The 19,517-nt window shown below is 41.2% G+C and overlaps 1 protein-coding gene across 11 annotated transcripts in view; it reads right to left on the bottom strand.

The window, feature by feature from the left end:
* The window catches only part of CDC14B (cell division cycle 14B), a 108,961-nt gene that overhangs the window by 9,694 nt on the left and 79,750 nt on the right, over window positions 1–19,517 (bottom strand). For 8 of the 11 annotated variants that reach the window (XM_025931535.2, XM_025931534.2, XM_086685188.1 and 5 more), the window contains 5 exons: window positions 18,633–18,720; window positions 18,122–18,352; window positions 10,902–11,040; window positions 10,575–10,734; window positions 9,745–9,842 (listed from right to left, as the gene is read on the bottom strand). In XM_025931535.2, coding sequence (XP_025787320.2) covers window positions 9,745–9,842; window positions 10,575–10,734; window positions 10,902–11,040; window positions 18,122–18,352; window positions 18,633–18,720 — 716 coding nt within the window. Of the gene's footprint in view, window positions 1–4,188; window positions 4,335–9,744; window positions 9,843–10,574; window positions 10,735–10,901; window positions 11,041–18,121; window positions 18,353–18,632; window positions 18,721–19,517 lie in introns of all 11 variants that reach the window. The other 3 variants (XM_025931536.2, XM_086685186.1, XM_025931540.2) reach the window with 1 other exon arrangement.

The following is a 19,517-nucleotide window of genomic DNA, read 5'->3' on the forward strand; positions in this document are numbered from 1 at the left end:
AACTGTTTAAATTCTTTGAAAAACCTGATTTAATTAAACTCTAAAATAATCTCAAGGAACTGATGCCTATGGGTGTAGGTTGCCCAGGAGGCAAATTCATGAGTCAGAAGAACACCCTCAGATAAAAGCCCACATAGAGGACCTTGCTCAAAAGTAGAGGGTGTTTCGTAATTCCTCACTGAATGGCCACAGGGAAAACAGAAAACATCAAAAGATTTTACATGCAATTCTTTCCTTCAAAAGATAATGGCGAAAACAATGAACTGCGTGGGCACACATACATTTATATGTACTCAACTTTTATTTATCTGTAAGAGAAAACACTGCCTTAATAATAAGCTTCCTCTTTTCATGTCCAACTCACAAGAGTAAAAAGAAACCATTACAGCTAACTAGTAGTCCTACCTCCTATGCCTGTGTTACCACCATATAAGTTACTAACCAAGGCCAGGTCCTTATAATGTAGCAAAGATTAGCAAATTTTTAATATTATGCAAACCACAGCATATTCAGCATCAGCATTTAGTAAAATGCTAAACTTCTCATCACTAAAAACACAATGGTGGCATTGTCCCAGAGCAGAAGCCTGGGGGCCAGTGGTTTTCAAGCTGTTTAGGGAAGGGTGGGGGAGGGGTGGGGCTACTCTCAGCGGTTTTGCTGTATCCCCAGAGTATTTCCCAGAGCCTGTGAAAGGACCTTCCATCTCAGAGGGAAACTGATTCTGGGTAAATGAGCCAATGCTCAACTCCGAATTTCTCATAAAGTTTTATCACTCTAATAAAATAGAAAAGGTACATGCAGACATAGTTGTTTGATCAAAGAAGGCAACCAACCGCAGAGGCATATGAATTCTACCTCTGAAACCAAGGATTTATTTAAAAATCTGATTATATCAAGTGGAGAGGGAAGGACAGGAGACTATTTAATAGTCTCTGTATCATTAACAGGATCTGAATACAGAATTTTTCATAAAATAAAGCACAACGACAAAACTTCTGCTATTTCTGAAGCCCAAGCCCAATGTGTGGTGCCACTGCCACGGTGGTCCTGAAACCTTGCACCTGCTCAGCAAGGCTCCTGGTTTTTATCTCCATTTATACAGAGAAAATGAGACTCCCCTTAGCTTTTTGGAAATATCACATCTACTTTTCAAATAATTTGAGGCCACTTACGGCCAAAAGTATAGTCACCACACTGTGAAATCATTAATATGAGAATAGAAACAAGAACCAATATATTACTTGCTTGGGAAATTTAAGACAACTACTATGAAGGTTTACCATTTGAAAACAGAAATCACTGCTAAATCCAATTTTAGGCTGACAGGAAACATCTTTTATAAATTTTTTTTTTCAACGTTTATTTATTTTTGGGACAGAGAGAGACAGAGCATGAACGGGGGAGGAGCAGAGAGAGAGGGAGACACAGAATCGGAAACAGGCTCCAGGCTCTGAGCCATCAGCCCAGAGCCTGATGCGGGGCTCGAACTCACGGACCGCGAGATCGTGACCTGGCTGAAGTCGGACGCTTAACCGACTGCGCCACCCAGGCGCCCCAGGAAACATCTTTTAAAAAGTATCTGTTTCTCGGGGCACCTGGGTGGCTCAGTGGGTTAAAGCATCGACTCTTGATTTCAGCCCGAGTCATGATCTCATGGTTCATGGGTTTGAGCCCTGCATCAGGCTCTGTACTGACAGTGTGAAGCCTGCTTGGGATTCTCTCTCTCCCTCTCTCTCTGCCCCTTCCCCACTTGTGCTCGCTCGCTCTCACTCACTGTCAAAATAAAGTTTAAAAAAAATAAAATAAAAAGTATCTATTTCTCTGTAAAATTAGTGTAAATAATTTTTGTTGATTTTTTAAAAAAATAAGAGCATAACAGAAATTTGGAAAGCATTAATCGCAGTAGAGAGTCACATCACCAGATATTTGTATTAACAGAGCAGTTACTCTACCTGTAGGTTATGCATCAATCAACTGGAAAACCCCCCAGCAACTACACTTAGGTATTACCTGCGATAAACTACACACAACAACGTAAAGTGGAATAAGCTGACAAACACATGTGACGTTTTCACTCTGCTACAGGGTAAGCGGTAACCAGCTACCTCTCACCTTGCAAACCAAGCCAATCACATGGCTTTGCAGAGCAATGTTCTACAAATTCATACTTATTCTTGCCCATAGAGCAGTTCACGTTTTTTGCGACTCCTCTTGAGTCCCAGTATTCCCAATGCAAATAATTGACAGGCCAGGCCTCTTATTTCCCAAACCACAAAATGCTTTGAACATAAATGTTCAACTCCAAGAAAAGAATCCATCAGTACAACTACGCACTATTGACACTTGGTTGTCTACCACTGACACACAACAAGCTTTCCAAATGATAGGCCTGCGGCCCTGCAACCTTCACAGACTCCTTTCCCATTGTCCCAGAGTTTGGCGCAGCCATCTGAGGCACTGGTACAGTCTGGTCTTCCAGGCATGACAGGTGATGATCTATCAGGCCATGCTACGTCATCAGCCAACAGAGGTGAATGCCACCTGTACAAGTGGCCACCTCAAAAGAAAACTACAAGGATTATATCTGTTCACATCATTGTTACTGCCGAAAGCTTTTGTTTCTGTAAATTCCAAATTAATCAAGCAGGATAAACTGAATATTCAGCTTTGGGTCTACAAATGCATTGGCAGATACCAGTAGTAACAATAAAGACTGTATCTTACGTAGAATATTAAAAAGAAAGGTGCTTGCCTGATAGAAATCATTTACTCACCCTGGGAAAAGAAATACAGTCATGAAGTGCCTGAGTATTATTAGCAATGACTCCACCCATTTAGAACTCCACCTATTTGAAATACCTTTCCCACTCGGAATAGTTTGAGAGGAATAAATCTGTGCAGTGCATGATGATCGAGTCAGAATATGCAAAAATCTAAGCTTACTAAGAGGAATAAAGGAAAAAAAAAACAAAAAGATCATCTATGCCAGAAATATAGCTTATCTATGTAATAATAAGCTTGTATTGATAAGATAGTCAAGAAAATGTCATACATAGGAACATGTTAAGCAGCCTTTCCTTACTTTTGAAAAGAATAGTCTGCTGGATTTTTAAGTCTTTCCTAAGCCATCTGAAGATACTCCATGAAGCCACAAATTATGACAGTTGGTTGAAATGGAATTCCACTTTGGAGGAGATCCTAGAAGGAACTTTCATATTCTTTTACAACTCCCAAGTCCAAGTTGGAACAAGAGAATAAATTCTTGAAATATGAGCTAAAGGAAGAATTTCAGAGAAAAAAGAACACACCCTCCTTCCTATGTTTGGTGTCAACTGTAAGGTGTTCCCCAGGAAAGCTTCCTGCCACAGTCTCTTCGCTGTTATGGTATTCATGAAGGATAAAAGATATTAAGAGAATACAAATTCTGCAATTATTAACCTAATAAGGGCATTTTGATTACTTCTGGGAAAGAAGGAAAGTGGGAGGAAGTAAGCATAGAGATTGTCATGCAGAAATACAAGGCTGAACAAGGGAATCCCGTCTTCTCTGCTGTCCCATTTCCATTTAACATCATTCCTGAAAACTGTACTAACTCTAGAGGGGAGGACATGAAACGAAGCAGAGGAGAAGATTCTGCTTCCTCAAGACAGAAGACTTCGCAGAAAAGCAGTTGCTGGCTGAGGGCAATGGCAGAGTCAGAGGTGAAACACGATGCAATGCTCACTAGACCTCACAGCTACAAAAGCAAATCTCTATCAACAGCAGAAAATCAGCGGGCAAATTCTTTTCGCTACATTGAAAAGGATATGCTAAAGACATTTACTCTAGAAAACAAGGGAAAACTGACTGAATGAAAACCACCCCAATTATCCCAAACTCACTAAATACTTTTGATAGGGAAAAGAAACTATTCCAGTGACTTCATACATTGCCACTGCAAAAAATCTGTTAAGAGTAATAAGCACAACCTAAAAACAAAGTTTGTTATTTTTAACATCCCTACATGAAAGGATCAGGGAAGACCTCCTCCCGCCACCATCCCATTAATTGAGAAGTTTCAGAAAAAGAACCTTTGAAAAGAGGCAAACCAATAAAGCTAGGAGAGCTGACAGTGAGAAAAACATGCATCATGAGAAACACACTGGCCACCAGAGGGGACCACGTAGAGAAATGGAATGGGACACTTACACAGCAGCTATTTGTCAAAGGGTCCCGACGGCTACTGTGTTCTGAAACCATCGAGACAGAATAGCAGGATGGGAAGAATGTAGTCACAAACAATCCACCAGATGACAACACTACACAGTGCAGAGGTCAGCACAGCTAGGGAACATCTGGAAAGGGGTGAAGGGGAAAGAACAGATGTTCAAATTGGGAAGCCAAAATAAATAAATAATAAATAAATAAAGCCACGTGTGAATTTTAGACACCCTATGATAGATACAAAGGGGTGGGAAACAAGGATGGAGTCTTGCTATTTTGTGCTGGGGGAGAAAATGCTACCTTCAGTTTTCAGCTGATTGGGTATTTGGTAACAAAAGGTTAGACCCGATCTCTAACCTCTAATCTCATGGGGGATAACTGCCCCATGTTAACTTAACTGTGTGATACGGAAATCAGAGTTGTAGTTACATGACTGAAATTCTTCAAAAAGCACATGATATGCACACACAGAAAACTAAACCAAACCAGAGAAAAAGGAGGGAAACCTAACCAACCAACAATAACAAGAAGCTATGGCCTGATAATTAACAATGATTCAGAGAAGGCACAATTATAAATGAACATGGCATAGCAGATGTGATCTAACTTCCATGGAGTCATACGCTGGATCATCTGGGAGCTAAGGCAAACTGCGTATTCTGCATATAAGGCATAAAGAAGCACGTCCAACCCTGGGCAACACAAAATGAGGGCAATTTCCCCCATGTATTAACACCATATCTATTTTCTTAGTTGTTTTTTTTAAAAATTTTTTAAAATGTTTATTTATTTTTGAGAGAGAAAGGGAGAGGGAGGGGGAGGGGGGAGGGAGAGAGAGAGAGAGAGAGAGAGAGAGAGAGAGAGGGCGCGCGCATGAGAGAGGGAGTGCGCGAGAGCGCCGGGGAGGGGCAGAGAGGGAGACAGAACCGGAAGCAGGCTCCAGGGTCTGAGCTGTCAGCACGGAGCCCAATGTAGGGTTTGAACCCATAAACCGTGAGATCATGACCTAAGCTGAAGTGGGACACTCAACAACTGAGCCACCCAGGCACCCCTCCTTCACTGTTTTCTTCATTCGTTTTCCTCCTGTGGCCAAACTGAGCTTTCAGCTCAGGATTTCTTAACCCAGCGGTCTAGTTTTTGGCAGTGAAGAAGGAAACCTCACAGTTGGAAGAGTGGTATTCCAGCTACTATAGTTCCAACTGGTCACCTGGACACATCTGTGACCAAATATAAAAGGCGCTATTATTGAGCATTCACTTTGTGCAAAGTGCTGCATGAATCAAGTCATAAATGATTGGTCTGGCTTACTAGGCCATTTTTACTGGTGTCCTTGTCATCTGAATCATTGAACACTATGTGTCAGGCACCCTGGTATGGTATCTAGCAACAAGGGATTACAGTAAGGATGAACCTGAAATCAAATCTAATCTCACCCTGCAAGTTACACCTAGTACCAGCTCATGTACTCCTCCCACAAAAACACAAACCTACTAATAAATGTTAAGATTGAAGGGGCTTAGTATTTAGACAGAACAGAATAAATGGCCCAGGTATACTAGAGAACTCTCCATCCACCCCAACTTTCATTTGCAGTTACTGATTTAACAGTTATCTTAACGGCAGAATGGCCAAAATATCCAAGTGTCCACATTACAGATTTTTCACTGTTCCTCTAATAAAGCTCCTGGCATAAGAATTATTTCCCAATGATGAAACACACACTCATCCACACTGAGCTATTAAAGAGGATTTGAGGCAAATTAGATCCATATTTTCACCTTATTCCCAGGTAGAGTACACTTCATTCTTTATGTACCATTTCATTTAACCCCAACAAACCTAGCAGAAATCATCACTATGCAGAAAAGACAGGCAGCATGGATGAAATTATAAAATCTACCAAATCTATTTTAGCACAGACAATAATATACGTGCCATCATGTCCTGCAGATCACTTCAAGGTCATGGCGCTACATGATTTACTGTCTTCGTGGCAGTTGGGATCAGACAGACTCCCTGAGAAAAGGACTATTTTACAATATCTAACAATTTTAACCCTCCCCCAAATACTGTTTGTAAAATAGAAAACAGTAATTGGAATGCTATTTTGTGTACTATAAACTTGCTCTTAAGAATCACCAGCACTGGAGGGGCACCTGGGTGGCTCAGTTGGTTGAACATCCGACTTCGGCTCAGGTCATGATCTCATGGCTCCATGAGTTCGAGCCCCGCGTCGGGCTCTGTGCTGACAGCTCAGAGCCTGAAGCCTGCTTCAGATTCTGTGTCTCCTTCTCTCTCTGCCCCTCCCCTGCTCACGCTTTGTCTCACTCTGTTTCTCAAAAATAAATAAATGTGTAAAAAAAAAAAAAAAAAAAAAAAAAGAATCACCAGCACTGGGGCTCCTGGGTGTGGCATCTGACTTCAGCTCAGGTCGTGATCTCAAGGTTCCTGAGTTCCAGCCCCACGTGTTGGGCTCTGTGCAGACAGCTTAGAGCCTGGAGCCTGCTTTGGATTCTGTGTCTCCCTCTCTCTCCCTCCCTCCCCCGCTCAGGCTCTGTCTTTCTCTCTCAAAAATAAATACACATTAAAGGGGCACCTGGGTGGCGCAGTCAGTTAAGCGTCTGACTTCAGCCAGGTCACAATCTCGCGGTCCGTGAGTTCGAGCCCCCCGTCAGGCTCTGGGCTGGAGCCTGTTTCCGATTCTGTGTCTCCCTCTCTCTCTGACCCTCCCCTGTTCATGCTCTGTCTCTCTCTGTCCCAAAAATAAATAAACGTTGGAAAAAAAAAAAATTAAAAAAAAAAATACACATTTAAAAAAAAACTTTAAAAATCTTATATTCATTCACCTAAGTATTTTCATTCATCTAAGTACCAACAGTGAAGCAAAATAGGTTACCCACAAGTGATAAAGGAGTCAAAATCAGGAGGCAAGGACTGAATTTAGATTTCTCAACCCAAGCTGCTGTTCAAAAACTCTATCTTAGGAAACTTTTATTTCTAAAGTAACAACAAACACTTGGGAGGGAAAGGAAATCCCTAAGTGACCTCTTCTTCTAGGACCAAAAGAACTACAAATACGACAATAAAAGAGGATTTTAATAGCAAGGAGGGTCTGAAAAAGCAGAGAAAGGGTAAGTAAAATGTTGTAAAGAAGGAAGGGAAATCTAAACCCCCCCCCCCCCAGGGTTTTTACACTTAAGAGCTTAAAAGGATTTTAACATTTTGTCTTTTCCTTTAAAAGTGTGGACTAGGAGCGCCTGGGTGGCTCAGTTAACTGGATAAGCATCCAACTTCAGCTCAGGTCTGGATCTCAAGGTTCCTGCGTTCAGGCCATGTGTAGGGCTCTATGCTGACTGCTCAGAACATGGAACCTGCCTCAGATTCTCTGTCTCCCTCTCTTTCTTTGTCCCTCCCCTGCTTGCACTCTCTCTCAAAATAAATAAAAAAACATTTAAAAAAGTAAAATAAAATAAACTGTGGCCTAAAAGCCTGTTGATTATGTGTATGGGAGGGGGACAGTTTGGGGGCTATTCTACTGTTTTAAGGGTTACAATTACAGGAACTTGAACTAGCGCTTTATTTATTTTCACTTTTACCATTTTCCTTGGTTTATAAATTAGGCTAAGTGCTTCAGGGAAAAGGGCCAGCCATGTCCTTTATTTCTTTTGTGGGTAACTCTGTAACTAGCATGTGATAGCAGAGGCTGGTCTTTCCTTCAACCATCACTGACTTTGCTCAGCTTTCACCCTGGAGAACCTCACACACCAAAGTGAATGTAATCACACCTAGCGTCACCTGCTGGTTTCCAATAGTATTTAGAATTTTAGTCTTGTTCATGGTTTTCTTTTATATTACCACAAACCTATCAGCTATGAAAGAGCCTTATCGTCTCATCTGTAGAAAAGAAAACAAGTGACGTGAACCTTCTGGAACGCATATTCACAAGGGAGCAGACTCAGAGTAACTAAAGGAAATTTCCCATAAGCCCTATTTAACCAGAACTTTAGACAAAGCAGAATTCCCATCCCAACTCCCAACTTGCCTTCTGATCAGAAGTTACTGAGAAATAAACTGATGTTGCAGATTTGTAAAAACAAAACACCTAGGCATGACTAAAAGCAACCCACAAATCACCCATTTTTAGGGTTTGCGACTCAAAGCGTGGTCCCTGGACCAGCAGTGCCTCAAAACCTGGAAGCTTGCTAGAAATGCAGAATCACAGACCAGGCCCAATAACCATAATCTGCATTTTCACAAGCTCCCAGGAGACTCAAATGCACAGTGAAGTCTGAGCAATGCTCCAGGGCAGTACCTATTTCCTCTACCATGTCTCTTACCGCTTCAGGATGATTATCTGGAGGGACTACAATATTTCTAAATAAAAAGAAACATTCAGGCCTTAGATGAAAACAACAAAATTAAAAACAAAATGGCATTTGAAGTTAAATAAATTATATAAAGTGCACTATTCTTAAAGCTTCTTCAGTTTTGTGATGCACCACTAAGCTGCAAAGAATGCTTAGTAAATACCTACAATCAATACTTGACGCCTCTCATTCACATGGCCCTTTTTTGAAAAACCCCATTCTTTTCTTTGGGTCTTTTAAGAACCTCCCAAGGCCGTGAGTAGCCTATGAGGACACATGCGTTCTGTGTAATTCTAGTTAATATAACAAGGAGATGCCAGTGAAGACGCACTGTTAATTAAAAAGAAGGCCTGTTCTTCTCTACCATGAACATTTATGATGCCATCAGGTCCTTACCATATTGTAAGATGCTGACTAATAAACAAAATGACTTATCTCCATTCTCCATCACCAAAAAACATAAATGGAAATGTGACAGCCCACAATGAAAAGGAAAAAATCCAACAGCCTAGATTACAGCATCTACGAAAGAATATCCTAGAAAAAAAGTGTAATGACCAAGTTTTTTAACTCTACATATTTCTCTAACAATCTGGGATATTCCATAAGATTGAATCCCAACTAACAACTTACACAACCAAGTACATGTGGACATACACACACTAACTATAAAACTTCCTACCTCCATACTAAACCTTCTTCTATAACTTGAAAATAGTTCAACAAAAATTAATACAAAAATCATTTAATCTAGTTCATTGTTACCCTAAAATATGACATTAAGCCACACTGTCATCACAGATTAAATTCTACCATATCCAAATAAACTGCCTATAATATGGTAGTGAATTTAAGGAAATTCACAATTTTAATAACTATGGACAAATCTGTCATTCTGTGGTTTTACATCTGCTGCCACTCTCCTGAGGATGTCACGTGGTGACTATCCATAGGGAAAACGCTTTCCTTTCTATACAGGCTAGTGAGGTTACAATAGAAGATGTAGATAAAGTATGGCCAAGAGCTTCTTGGGCAACATCCCTGGATTTTAAATAATGTAAATAAGCATTTCAAAGTGGCATAATGGGCATGCAACTATTGAGAAAAACATACAAGATAAAGTGCTCATGTACATATTAAATAACATCAACCACACAAAGGAAACCAGACTCACGTGAGGGGAATAGCGTTTGTTTTTGACTGTCTTCTGCTTTTCAGGGCACGAAGTCTATCACCCTGTGTCACTCCATGGATTTCGTCATCATCACTGTACTGTATAAGTAAAGAGACACTAAGCTAGTGACTTCAGTTGCACTTATTAAGGCAAAAAAGCATAGCAGCTATGTTTACCCAGACAGACACATACAAATGAACTGCTGAACTCTACAGTGTTTTGCTGCTTTCAAAAATAAACACGGGTCACATTTCAAGACAACCAAAAGTTGACATTCACAGACACAGAACCCAACAGCACTCTTGTTATAAAACATACTGACAGTGAAGAGGCATGATGGGTTTCCAATAATGAAAACATTCTTTGTAAAATTTCACAATCCACTCACCACCACTTAATATAGTACCACTACCCCTAAACTTTTGCTTGGTTCTTTATAAACTTTTCCATTTGAGAACAACTAGTTCCCTAAATCAACAGTCATGAAATGGAAAAAACGCCGGGTTGGGGGTGCAGGTGCACGGGGAAATGTCATTAGGTCCATCTAAAGGGCTTCCTTCACATACCTCTTTTTACCACCAGTGCCTAGTGAGTAAATAAACAAAAAGACAAAATAAAAAAAAACCTTCCATTTTATGGCCATATGACCTTATTTGAATTATTTTGAGTAAAAGTTTCCTAGAGGGAGCTGTAAGTATTAAAAAAATGTGTGATGATAATCCCTCAAAAACGTGCTTTATTATTTTTATCTACAATTTCCCCCATGCCCTATATGGTCCTCAACAGCACTGAAAACAATGACAACAGCACGATAGGGATGGTTCGATTACCAGTTCAGGTTCTTGCTTGTCTTGATTCTCGACCCCATTGATTGAAATGTCATCAACAGCCAAGAGGAGTTTTGAGACAGCTGCTCTGTGTTTTCCATTCTCCTGACCCCTTAACTTTTGACGAAAATAGTCACCTTCCAACCAGAGGCTTGCCTGTTTCCTAGAGCATTTAAATAACATCAAAACATAGCTTTCCAGAAGGACACATGCAAACAACTTTCTCCTACTAGACTATCTGTTGTTAGTGACTAAGAAAAACTCTACTTCCTATCATTTGCCAGGCCCATGTGTTCCCTCAGGAATTACAAAAGCTCTCTGTCTACTTACATCACCAAAAACTGTTGCTGAGGCCCAATCACTGAGCCAGGTCTGCAGATTCTGACCCAAGCAATGGTCTCGGCTGCTGTCATCCTGTAATGCTTCATGATGTAGCAGGCTATTAGAGTGCCCGTTCGTCCAAGGCCAGCTAGAAACAGAAACAAACCAAACGGACCTGGTCTCATGTACTCCAGAATTTTGTAGGGGAGGTAGAATTTTTCTTAAAAGGTTTCTGCTTCCCCGCTCAACAGTGGTTCTCAAGTTTGGATGCACATGGCAATCACCTGAAGAGTGTTAAAAAATACTGGAGAATTCTGATTTAATTGGTATGTGAGACAGCCTGGACATGGAGATTCCTAAAATCCCCCCAGATGATTCTACATAGTCAACACTGAAAATCACTTTCTTTTTTTTTTTTTTTTTTAATTTTTTTTTTTTTCAACGTTTATTTATTTTTGGGACAGAGAGAGACAGAGCATGAACGGGGGAGGGGCAGAGAGAGAGGGAGACACAGAATCGGAAACAGGCTCCAGGCTCTGAGCCATCAGCCCAGAGCCCGACGCGGGGCTCGAACTCACGGACCGCGAGATCGTGACCTGGCTGAAGTCGGACGCTTAACCGACTGCGCCACCCAGGCGCCCCTGAAAATCACTTTCTAAGCGAGACTGTTAGTACTGCTTTCTACTCCGAGTTTTCTGTTCATGGTAGCATCATCTTTCCAAACACACGGGCTTAGAATCTTATACTTTCTCCCCTAACAGTTTTTTTCTACGCTATTTCTATTCCTATTTTCACATGGATTTTTAAAAAATTTTTTTAAAAATGTTTGGTTTTTTTTAATTTTTTTTTTCAACGTTTATTTATTTTTGGGACAGAGAGAGACAGAGCATGAACGGGGGAGGGGCAGAGAGAGAGGGAGACACAGAATCGGAAACAGGCTCCAGGCTCTGAGCCATCAGCCCAGAGCCTGACGCGGGGCTCGAACTCACGGACCGCGAGATCGTGACCTGGCTGAAGTCAGACGCTTAACCGACTGCGCCACCCAGGCGCCCCTAAAAAATGTTTGTTTTTGAGAGAGAGAGAGAGAGCGCACAAGTAGGAGAGGAGCAGAGAGAGAGAGAGAGAGAGAGAGAGAGAGAGAGAGAGAGAGAGAAACACAGAATCCGAAGCAGGCTCCAGGCTCTGAGTGGTCAGCACAGAGCCCAATGCAGGGCTTGAACTCACAAACCGTGAGCTCATGACCCGAGCCGAAGTTGGATGCTTAACCAACTAAACCACCCAGGCACCCTTATATAGATTTCTTTTTTAACTCTATTCCTGCTATCCTTTCTTTACTCCCATCCAGACTACTATCATTACCTGCTGTGATGGTTAATTTTGTAGGTCAGTCTGGCAGGTGTATTTGGATGACACTGCCATTTAGATTGCTGGACTATGAGTAAGTAGATTACCTCCATAATGTGGGTGGGCCTCACCCAATCAGTTGATGGTCTGAAGAGAACAAAGGCCATCTTCCCCAAGCTAGAGAGAATTCCCTAGCAGTATGCTTTCAGACCTCAGCTGCACCATAAGCTCTCCCAAGTGTCCAGTCTGTCACCTCATATGGCAGATTTTGTACTTGCTAGCCTTCAATTCACCCAAGCCAATTGTTTACAATTAATCTCTTTCTATATATACACATGCCATTGCTTGTTTCTCTAGAAAACCCTTGCTTATACAGATTCTGGTACTGTGAAGTGGTGTGTTACAGTGACAATATATAAAAATGTGTAAGTGGCTTTGGAGTTGTAATTGTAAAAGCTCTGGAAGTTTTAAAGCACAATGTTAGCAAAACCCTAGATTGCCTTGAAGGGACTGTTGGTAGGAATATGAGCATTAACAGTGACTCTGGCTCTGGCTCTGACTCAGATGGGAATGAGGAACATGTTATTGGAAACCAGAAGAAAGGCAATCCTTGTTAGAAAATGGCAAAAAAAAAAAAAAAAAAAAAAAAAAAAGGAAGAAAGAAAGGAAGGAAGGAAAGAAGGAGAGAAAAGAGAAGAAAAAGAGAAAGAAAGAGAAAGAAAAAGAAAAAAAAACCTGGCTAAATTGTTTTATTGCTTTATGGAAGGTAGAAGTTGTAAGTGACAACCCTGGATATTTAGCAAAAGAGATTTATAAGCCAAGTATTGAAAGTACAGCCTGGTTTCTCCTTACTGATTATAGTAAAATGTGAGAGAAGACAAATCAACTGAAGAAGGAATTGTTAAGCAAAACAGAAACTATACATTTAGAAAATTCTAGGCCTATCCATATTGCAGAGTGAGAAGGTGTGTTCTAGAGAGAACACCAAGGGTATAGTCAACGATCTATTCCATAAACTGATTACCTATGGATTTAATCAGCCATTTCAGCAGAAGCCAAAAATAGTGATGGGATTGATTATACCAGCAGACACACTGCCAGGATGAAACAAAGGGGATACATACAGGATGAAATAAAGGCTTTCAAATTCCTGGGGTTCTAAACAGGACTAACAGAAACATCTCACTAAAAACATATCTCATGTTTCTCTTCAAGAAAAGAGAAACATACCCCCAAGGGGCCAACAGAGCTGTCACTGCCACCATAAGCCCAGGGGCAAGGCTGTCTACTCCTGAGTTTCAGAGGGTGGGGGTCACCTCTGTGGTCAGTGGCCAGGCTGTTTCTGCCCGAGCTCAGGGACAGGGCTGCTACCCCAGTGGGCCTGCATGACAGAGAATGGAGCCAGAGCATTATTTCTGAGCCTTAACATCTAACAGCATTTGCCTTGCCAGGTTTTGGACTTGCTTGGGACCTGTCAAGCCCTTTCTTTTTTCTGATTTCTGTCATTTGGAATGGGAACATCTACCCTATGCACGTCCCACTACTGCATTTTAGATGCACTTAACTTGCCAGGTTCCACAAGTTCACAGACCGGGAGGAATTCTGCCTCAGGATGAATTGTACCTGGAGTGTCACCCATTACATGACTTAGACGACATTTAGATGAGACTTTGGATCTGGAACTGATGTTGGAATGAGTTAAGTTTTTGGAGGCTGCTGGGATTTTACATGCGAAACAATGTTATGGACTGAATTGGGTCCCCCACTCCCTGTGCCCCTCAAAATCCATATTAAAGTCATATTTCCCAATGTGACTATCTCTGGGGAAAGGACTTTTATGGAGTCAATTAAGGTTATACAAGGTCATGTGGGCAAGGCCCCTAATCCAGTAGGACTGGTGTCCTTAGAAGAGGAAGAGACACGGGGCACCTGGGTGGCTCAGTCAGTTAAGCATCCAACTTCGGCTCAGGTCATGATTTCATGGTTCGTGGGTTGAGCCCCATGTAAGGCTCTGTGCTGACAGCTCAGAGCCTGGAGCCTGCTTCAGATTCTGTGTCTCCCTCTCTCTCTGCCCCCCACCACCCCACCTCACTTTGCTCACGCTTTGTCTCTCTCTCTTAAAATTAAATAAACATTAAAAAAAATGTTTTTAGGGGCGCCTGGGTGGCGCAGTCGGTTAAGCGTCCGACTTCAGCCAGGTCACGATCTCGCGGTCCGTGAGTTCGAGCCCCGCGTCAGGCTCTGGGCTGATGGCTCAGAGCCTGGAGCCTGTTTCCGATTCTGTGTCTCCCTCTCTCTCTGCCTCTCCCCCGTTCATGCTCTGTCTCTCTCTGTCCCAAAAATAAATAAACGTTGAAAAAAAAAAATTTTTTTTTAAAGAAGAGGAAGAGACACCAGGAGTGAGTGTACACATAGGAAAAAGAAGGCAGCTGTCTGAAACCCAGGAAGAGGCCTCATCAGAATCCAACCTTTGCCAACACCCTGATCTTGAATTTCTAGCTTCTCAAACTGTGAAAAAATAACTTCTGTTCAAACTACACAGTCTGTGGGATTCTGACGTGGTACCCCAAGCAAATTAATACACTCCCTAGATAACCTCACTTTGCATATGATAATCCACGCTTTATAGTATCATCAGTTTTCTTCCCGAAACAAAGATCCAATCCTATCAAATCCTCTTCAGGTTTTTAACTGGTCCCCGGTCAACTTCCGGGTTTCTCAACCTCAGCACTACTGAATTTGGGGGCTGGTATGGGGGCTCTCCTGTGCACTGTAGGCTGTTTAAGAGCATCACTGGCCTATACCCACCAGATGCCAGTAGCATCTTCCCACCAAGCTGTGAAAACAAAACAAAACAAAAAAAAATGTCTTCAGACATTGCCAAATGTTCTCTGGGGGGCAAAACCACCCTGAATGAGGAGCTCAGCTGAGCATAACCTCAATTGCTTATTGTAATTAAAAAAAAAATGAGGGGCGCCTGGGTGGCGCAGTCGGTTAAGCGTCCGACTTCAGCCAGGTCACGATCTCGCGGTCCGTGAGTTCGAGCCCCGCGTCAGGCTCTGGGCTGATGGCTCGGAGTCTGGAGCCGGTTTCCGATTCTGTGTCTCCCTCTCTCTCTGCCCCTCCCCCGTTCATGCTCTGTCTCTCTCTGTCTCAAAAATAAATAAACGTTGAAAAAAAAAAAATTTTTTTAAAAAAATAAAAAAAAAATAAATGAAATAACCAAGGTTGGATTTTGTTTTAATTATTTATTTTTTTATTTAAAAAAAAAAAAATTTGTTTTAATGGTTTATTTTATTTTTGAGACAGAGACAGAGCATGAGCGGGGGAGGGTTAGAGAGAAAGGGAGACACAGAATCCAAAGCAGGCTCCAGGCTCTGAGCTGTCAGCACAGAGCCCGACATGGGGCTCGAACTCACAGATGGTGAGATCGTGACCTGAGCCGAAGTCGGAAGCTCAACCGACTGAGCCACCCAGGCGCCCCATAATTATTTATTTTTTTTAAATTGTGGTAAAATAGACCTGACATAAAATTTACCATCTTTGTTCATGCATCATTTTTCTGGTTTCACTTACTTCCTTATGTTTCCTTTTAGCTCACTGAGCATTTTTTTCAGTTTACTTAAAGTAGGCTTCACACCCAAGGTGGTGCTTGAACTCACAACCCTGAGATCAAGAGTTGCACACTCTGGGTGAGCCAGCCAGAAGCCCCTAATTTTTAAAGTCAGCTGTTTTAAAACATGAATAGACACTTCTCTAAAGAAGACATCCGGATGGCCAACAGACACATGAAAAGATGTTCAACGTCGCTCCTTATCAGGGAAATACAAATCAAAACCACACTCAGATATCACCTCACGCCAGTCAGAGTGGCCAAAATGAACAAATCAGGAGACTATAGATGCTGGAGAGGATGTGGAGAAACGGGAACCCTCTTGCACTGTTGGTGGGAATGCAAACTGGTGCAGCCGCTCTGGAAAGCAGTGTGGAGGTTCCTCAGAAAATTAAAAATAGACCTACCCTATGACCCAGCAATAGCACTGCTAGGAATTTACCCAAGGGATACAGGAGTACTGATGCATAGGGGCACGTGTACCCCAATGTTTATAGCAGCACTCTCAACAATAGCCAAATTATGGAAAGAGCCTAAATGTCCATCAACTGATGAATGGATAAAGAAATTGTGGTTTATATACACAATGGAATACTATGTGGCAATGAGAAAAAATGAAATATGGCCTTTTGTAGCAACGTGGATGGAACTGGAGAGTGTGATGCTAAGTGAAATAAGCCATACAGAGAAAGACAGATACCATATGGTTTCACTCTTATGTGGATCCTGAGAACCTTAACAGAAACCCATGGGGGAGGGGAAGAAAAGAAAAAAAAAAAAGAGGTTAGAGTGGGAGAGAGCCAAAGCATAAGAGACTGTTAAAAACTGAGAACAAACTGAGGGTTGATGGGGGGTGGGAGGGAGGGGAGGGTGGGTGATGGGTATTGAGGAGGGCACCTTTTGGGATGAGCACTGGGTGTTGTATGGAAACCAATTTGACAATAAATTTCATATATTAAAAAAAAATAATAAAAATAAAAAAAAATAAAGTCAGCTGTTTTAAATTCCTTGTCAGATAATTCAGAGATCTACGTTTCTTTAGGGCTGGTGTCTGGAGATCATGGTCACCATTGTTAAGTGTCCATTTCAGTGGCATTAACCAACTCATTGCTGTGCGACCATTACTACCATGTCGTGGGTATCCTTAAGACAAATGTGTGCTCCCTTTTTGGGGGTCAGTGTTCCGGGTGTGTCTGTTATTTCTAAGTTGGTTTTACTGTGTTGTTCAAATCCTCTATTTCCTTACTAATCTTCTCTCTGTTCTTTCCATTACTGAAATGGAAAGTAATGAAATCCTAGTACATCATACAGTATATTATTACACAGTCATTCATTCAATAAATACTTACTAAGTGCTAAAGCACTGCTTTAACTGCTAAAAACACAGAAACTTGTTAGAATATAAGCACCACAGGGGCGCCTGGGTGGCGCAGTCGGTTAAGCGTCCGACTTCAGCCAGGTCACGATCTCGCGGTCTGTGAGTTCGAGCCCCGCATCAGGCTCTGGGCTGATGGCTCAGAGCCTGGAGCCTGTTTCCGATTCTGTGTCTCCCTCTCTCTCTGCCCCTCCCCCGTTCATGCTCTGTCTCTCTCTGTCCCAAAAATAAATAAACGTTGAAAAAAAAAAAAAATTAAAAAAAAAAAAAAAAGAATATAAGCACCACAAAGACAAGCTCTTAAGAGTCTGCTCTGCTCATTGACATATTCTAGAACATACCAAACAGAGAGCACTGAGTAAATATTCGAGGAATAAATGAATGCATTTCAATGTGATAGATAAGCCTTTGCAGGGTTACCAATGAATACAAGTTAATTTATGACACTTTTCATATGAAATTAGGATGTCTTTTTTGAGAGTGTGAAAGAGAGGAAGAGGAAGAGAAAGCGAAAGCGAAAGCGGAAGAGCAGGGGAGGGGCAGAGGGAGAGGGAAAGGGAGAACTCTAAGAAGGCTCCGCACTCAGTGCAGAGGCTGACATGGGGCTCATTCCCATGACCAGGAGATCATGGGCTGAGCTGAAACCAAGAGTTGGATGCTTAACCAACTGAGCCACCCAGGCACCCCAAAATTAGGGTTTTAAAGGCATTCGATATATGCACAGCTTTTTAATGTCAATCATACCTCAATAAAGTGGTTTTAAGAAAACAGCAACTTACAAACAACAACAACAAAGGCAGCTTCATGTATCCTGGCATATAACCTAAAGGGGCATGGTGTGTTTCTAAACGTACATACATATGTGTCCAGCATCTTTAACCAATCCTAGGAACATACCTTTACAATGTACTGCAATGGCACCCTCCGCATTTTCACAAATATCCAAAAATTCTTTGACGATGGCATCAGTAGGGGTGCTGCCATCCGCAAAGAAAAGGTCATAGTGATCGAAACCAGCATTCGTAAAGCGTTTGGCATCATACATCCTTTTATTCAGACGAATAATAGTAGTAACGTTGTGATTCTTAAAATATGGAATATAAGCCTCAGGAGAATGTTGGTGGTAACCTACATAAAAAAATTCACCAGATATTGTCAAATGCAGAAAGAAAACAATGCCTAACAATTTCACCTGTAATTGGGTGGAAAGAGTATCTGACCTGGGGGTGGAATACCAATTTGATTATAACTATAAAAGCATTAATTCAAAAAGTTAAAAGCCTGGCAGAATAAAAACGACCAAGTATATTTAAATAATTAAGACAGACCTTTGGCCTCTTTCAAAAGAAAATACAGGATAGATACTTTTAATAACAAAACGATACTAGGTCCCATTATTTTTGCATACCACTTTCAAGTCTGGTTCTTGAATGAGGTCCACAGAAGGCAATAAATCGGTCTGGTATTATCCAATTTAAATCTCCATTTTCTGCTTTCTGCAAAGGGAAGACCAGTACAATTCATTTTTAGACTGAATCTCCCGTCCACACTCCTTCCCAATACTGAGTGTCTGAAGGACTTCAAATCCATTTATTTTAGCACAGAATCAGTTTATAAATGACCATGAGATAGGAAACTAAAATTTAGCCTGCTATGAGTACTCCCTGGGAGTAGTTAACTTCTTCTGATCCTAATCATGTTTTTATTTTTATTTTTATTTATTTATTTTTCTAATCATGTTTTTAAAAACAGTGTTCCTTTGCTTGGATAGTCAGCCTTTGGAAAACAGAACTAACTGCTGCTATTCAAAATATACCTAAGTGTTTTAATTATTTTATCCAGGTAAATTCTCATATAATTGCTGCTAATTAATAAGAAAGCAAACTTTTTATTATGAAGGATCTTAGAAACTTTCCTATTTCCCTGAATGACTACGTGGCTTCCAACATGAGCAATCTTGACTCCTTGAACAAAGGGGGGGGAAAAAAACCTTCTGATTTCTTGATATTTACACTTTATTTCTAGAGACACATACTTCCATCATTTTGTTAGCTATTTAGTAAAAGGGTCAATGAAGAATTTGCACTAAACCCACCACAAAATTACAAGTACACTAATTTCACAGTACAGCTTTAGAAAAAAGCGTGAACATAAACTGATATTTAAAACACCTTACTTCCTGTTACTAAGTCCTTTCAACTGAGTTACCATCATAATTATTGTAGGATAAATACAGCTCAACTTTAACAATAATAGAAATGGATACACAAAAACTGAAGCAGGAAGTAGAAGA

This window comes from Puma concolor, chromosome D4 (assembly GCF_028749965.1).
Source record: "Puma concolor isolate L17-30 chromosome D4, mPumCon1.1.hap2, whole genome shotgun sequence".
In the NCBI taxonomy this organism is placed as follows: domain Eukaryota; kingdom Metazoa; phylum Chordata; class Mammalia; order Carnivora; family Felidae; genus Puma; species Puma concolor.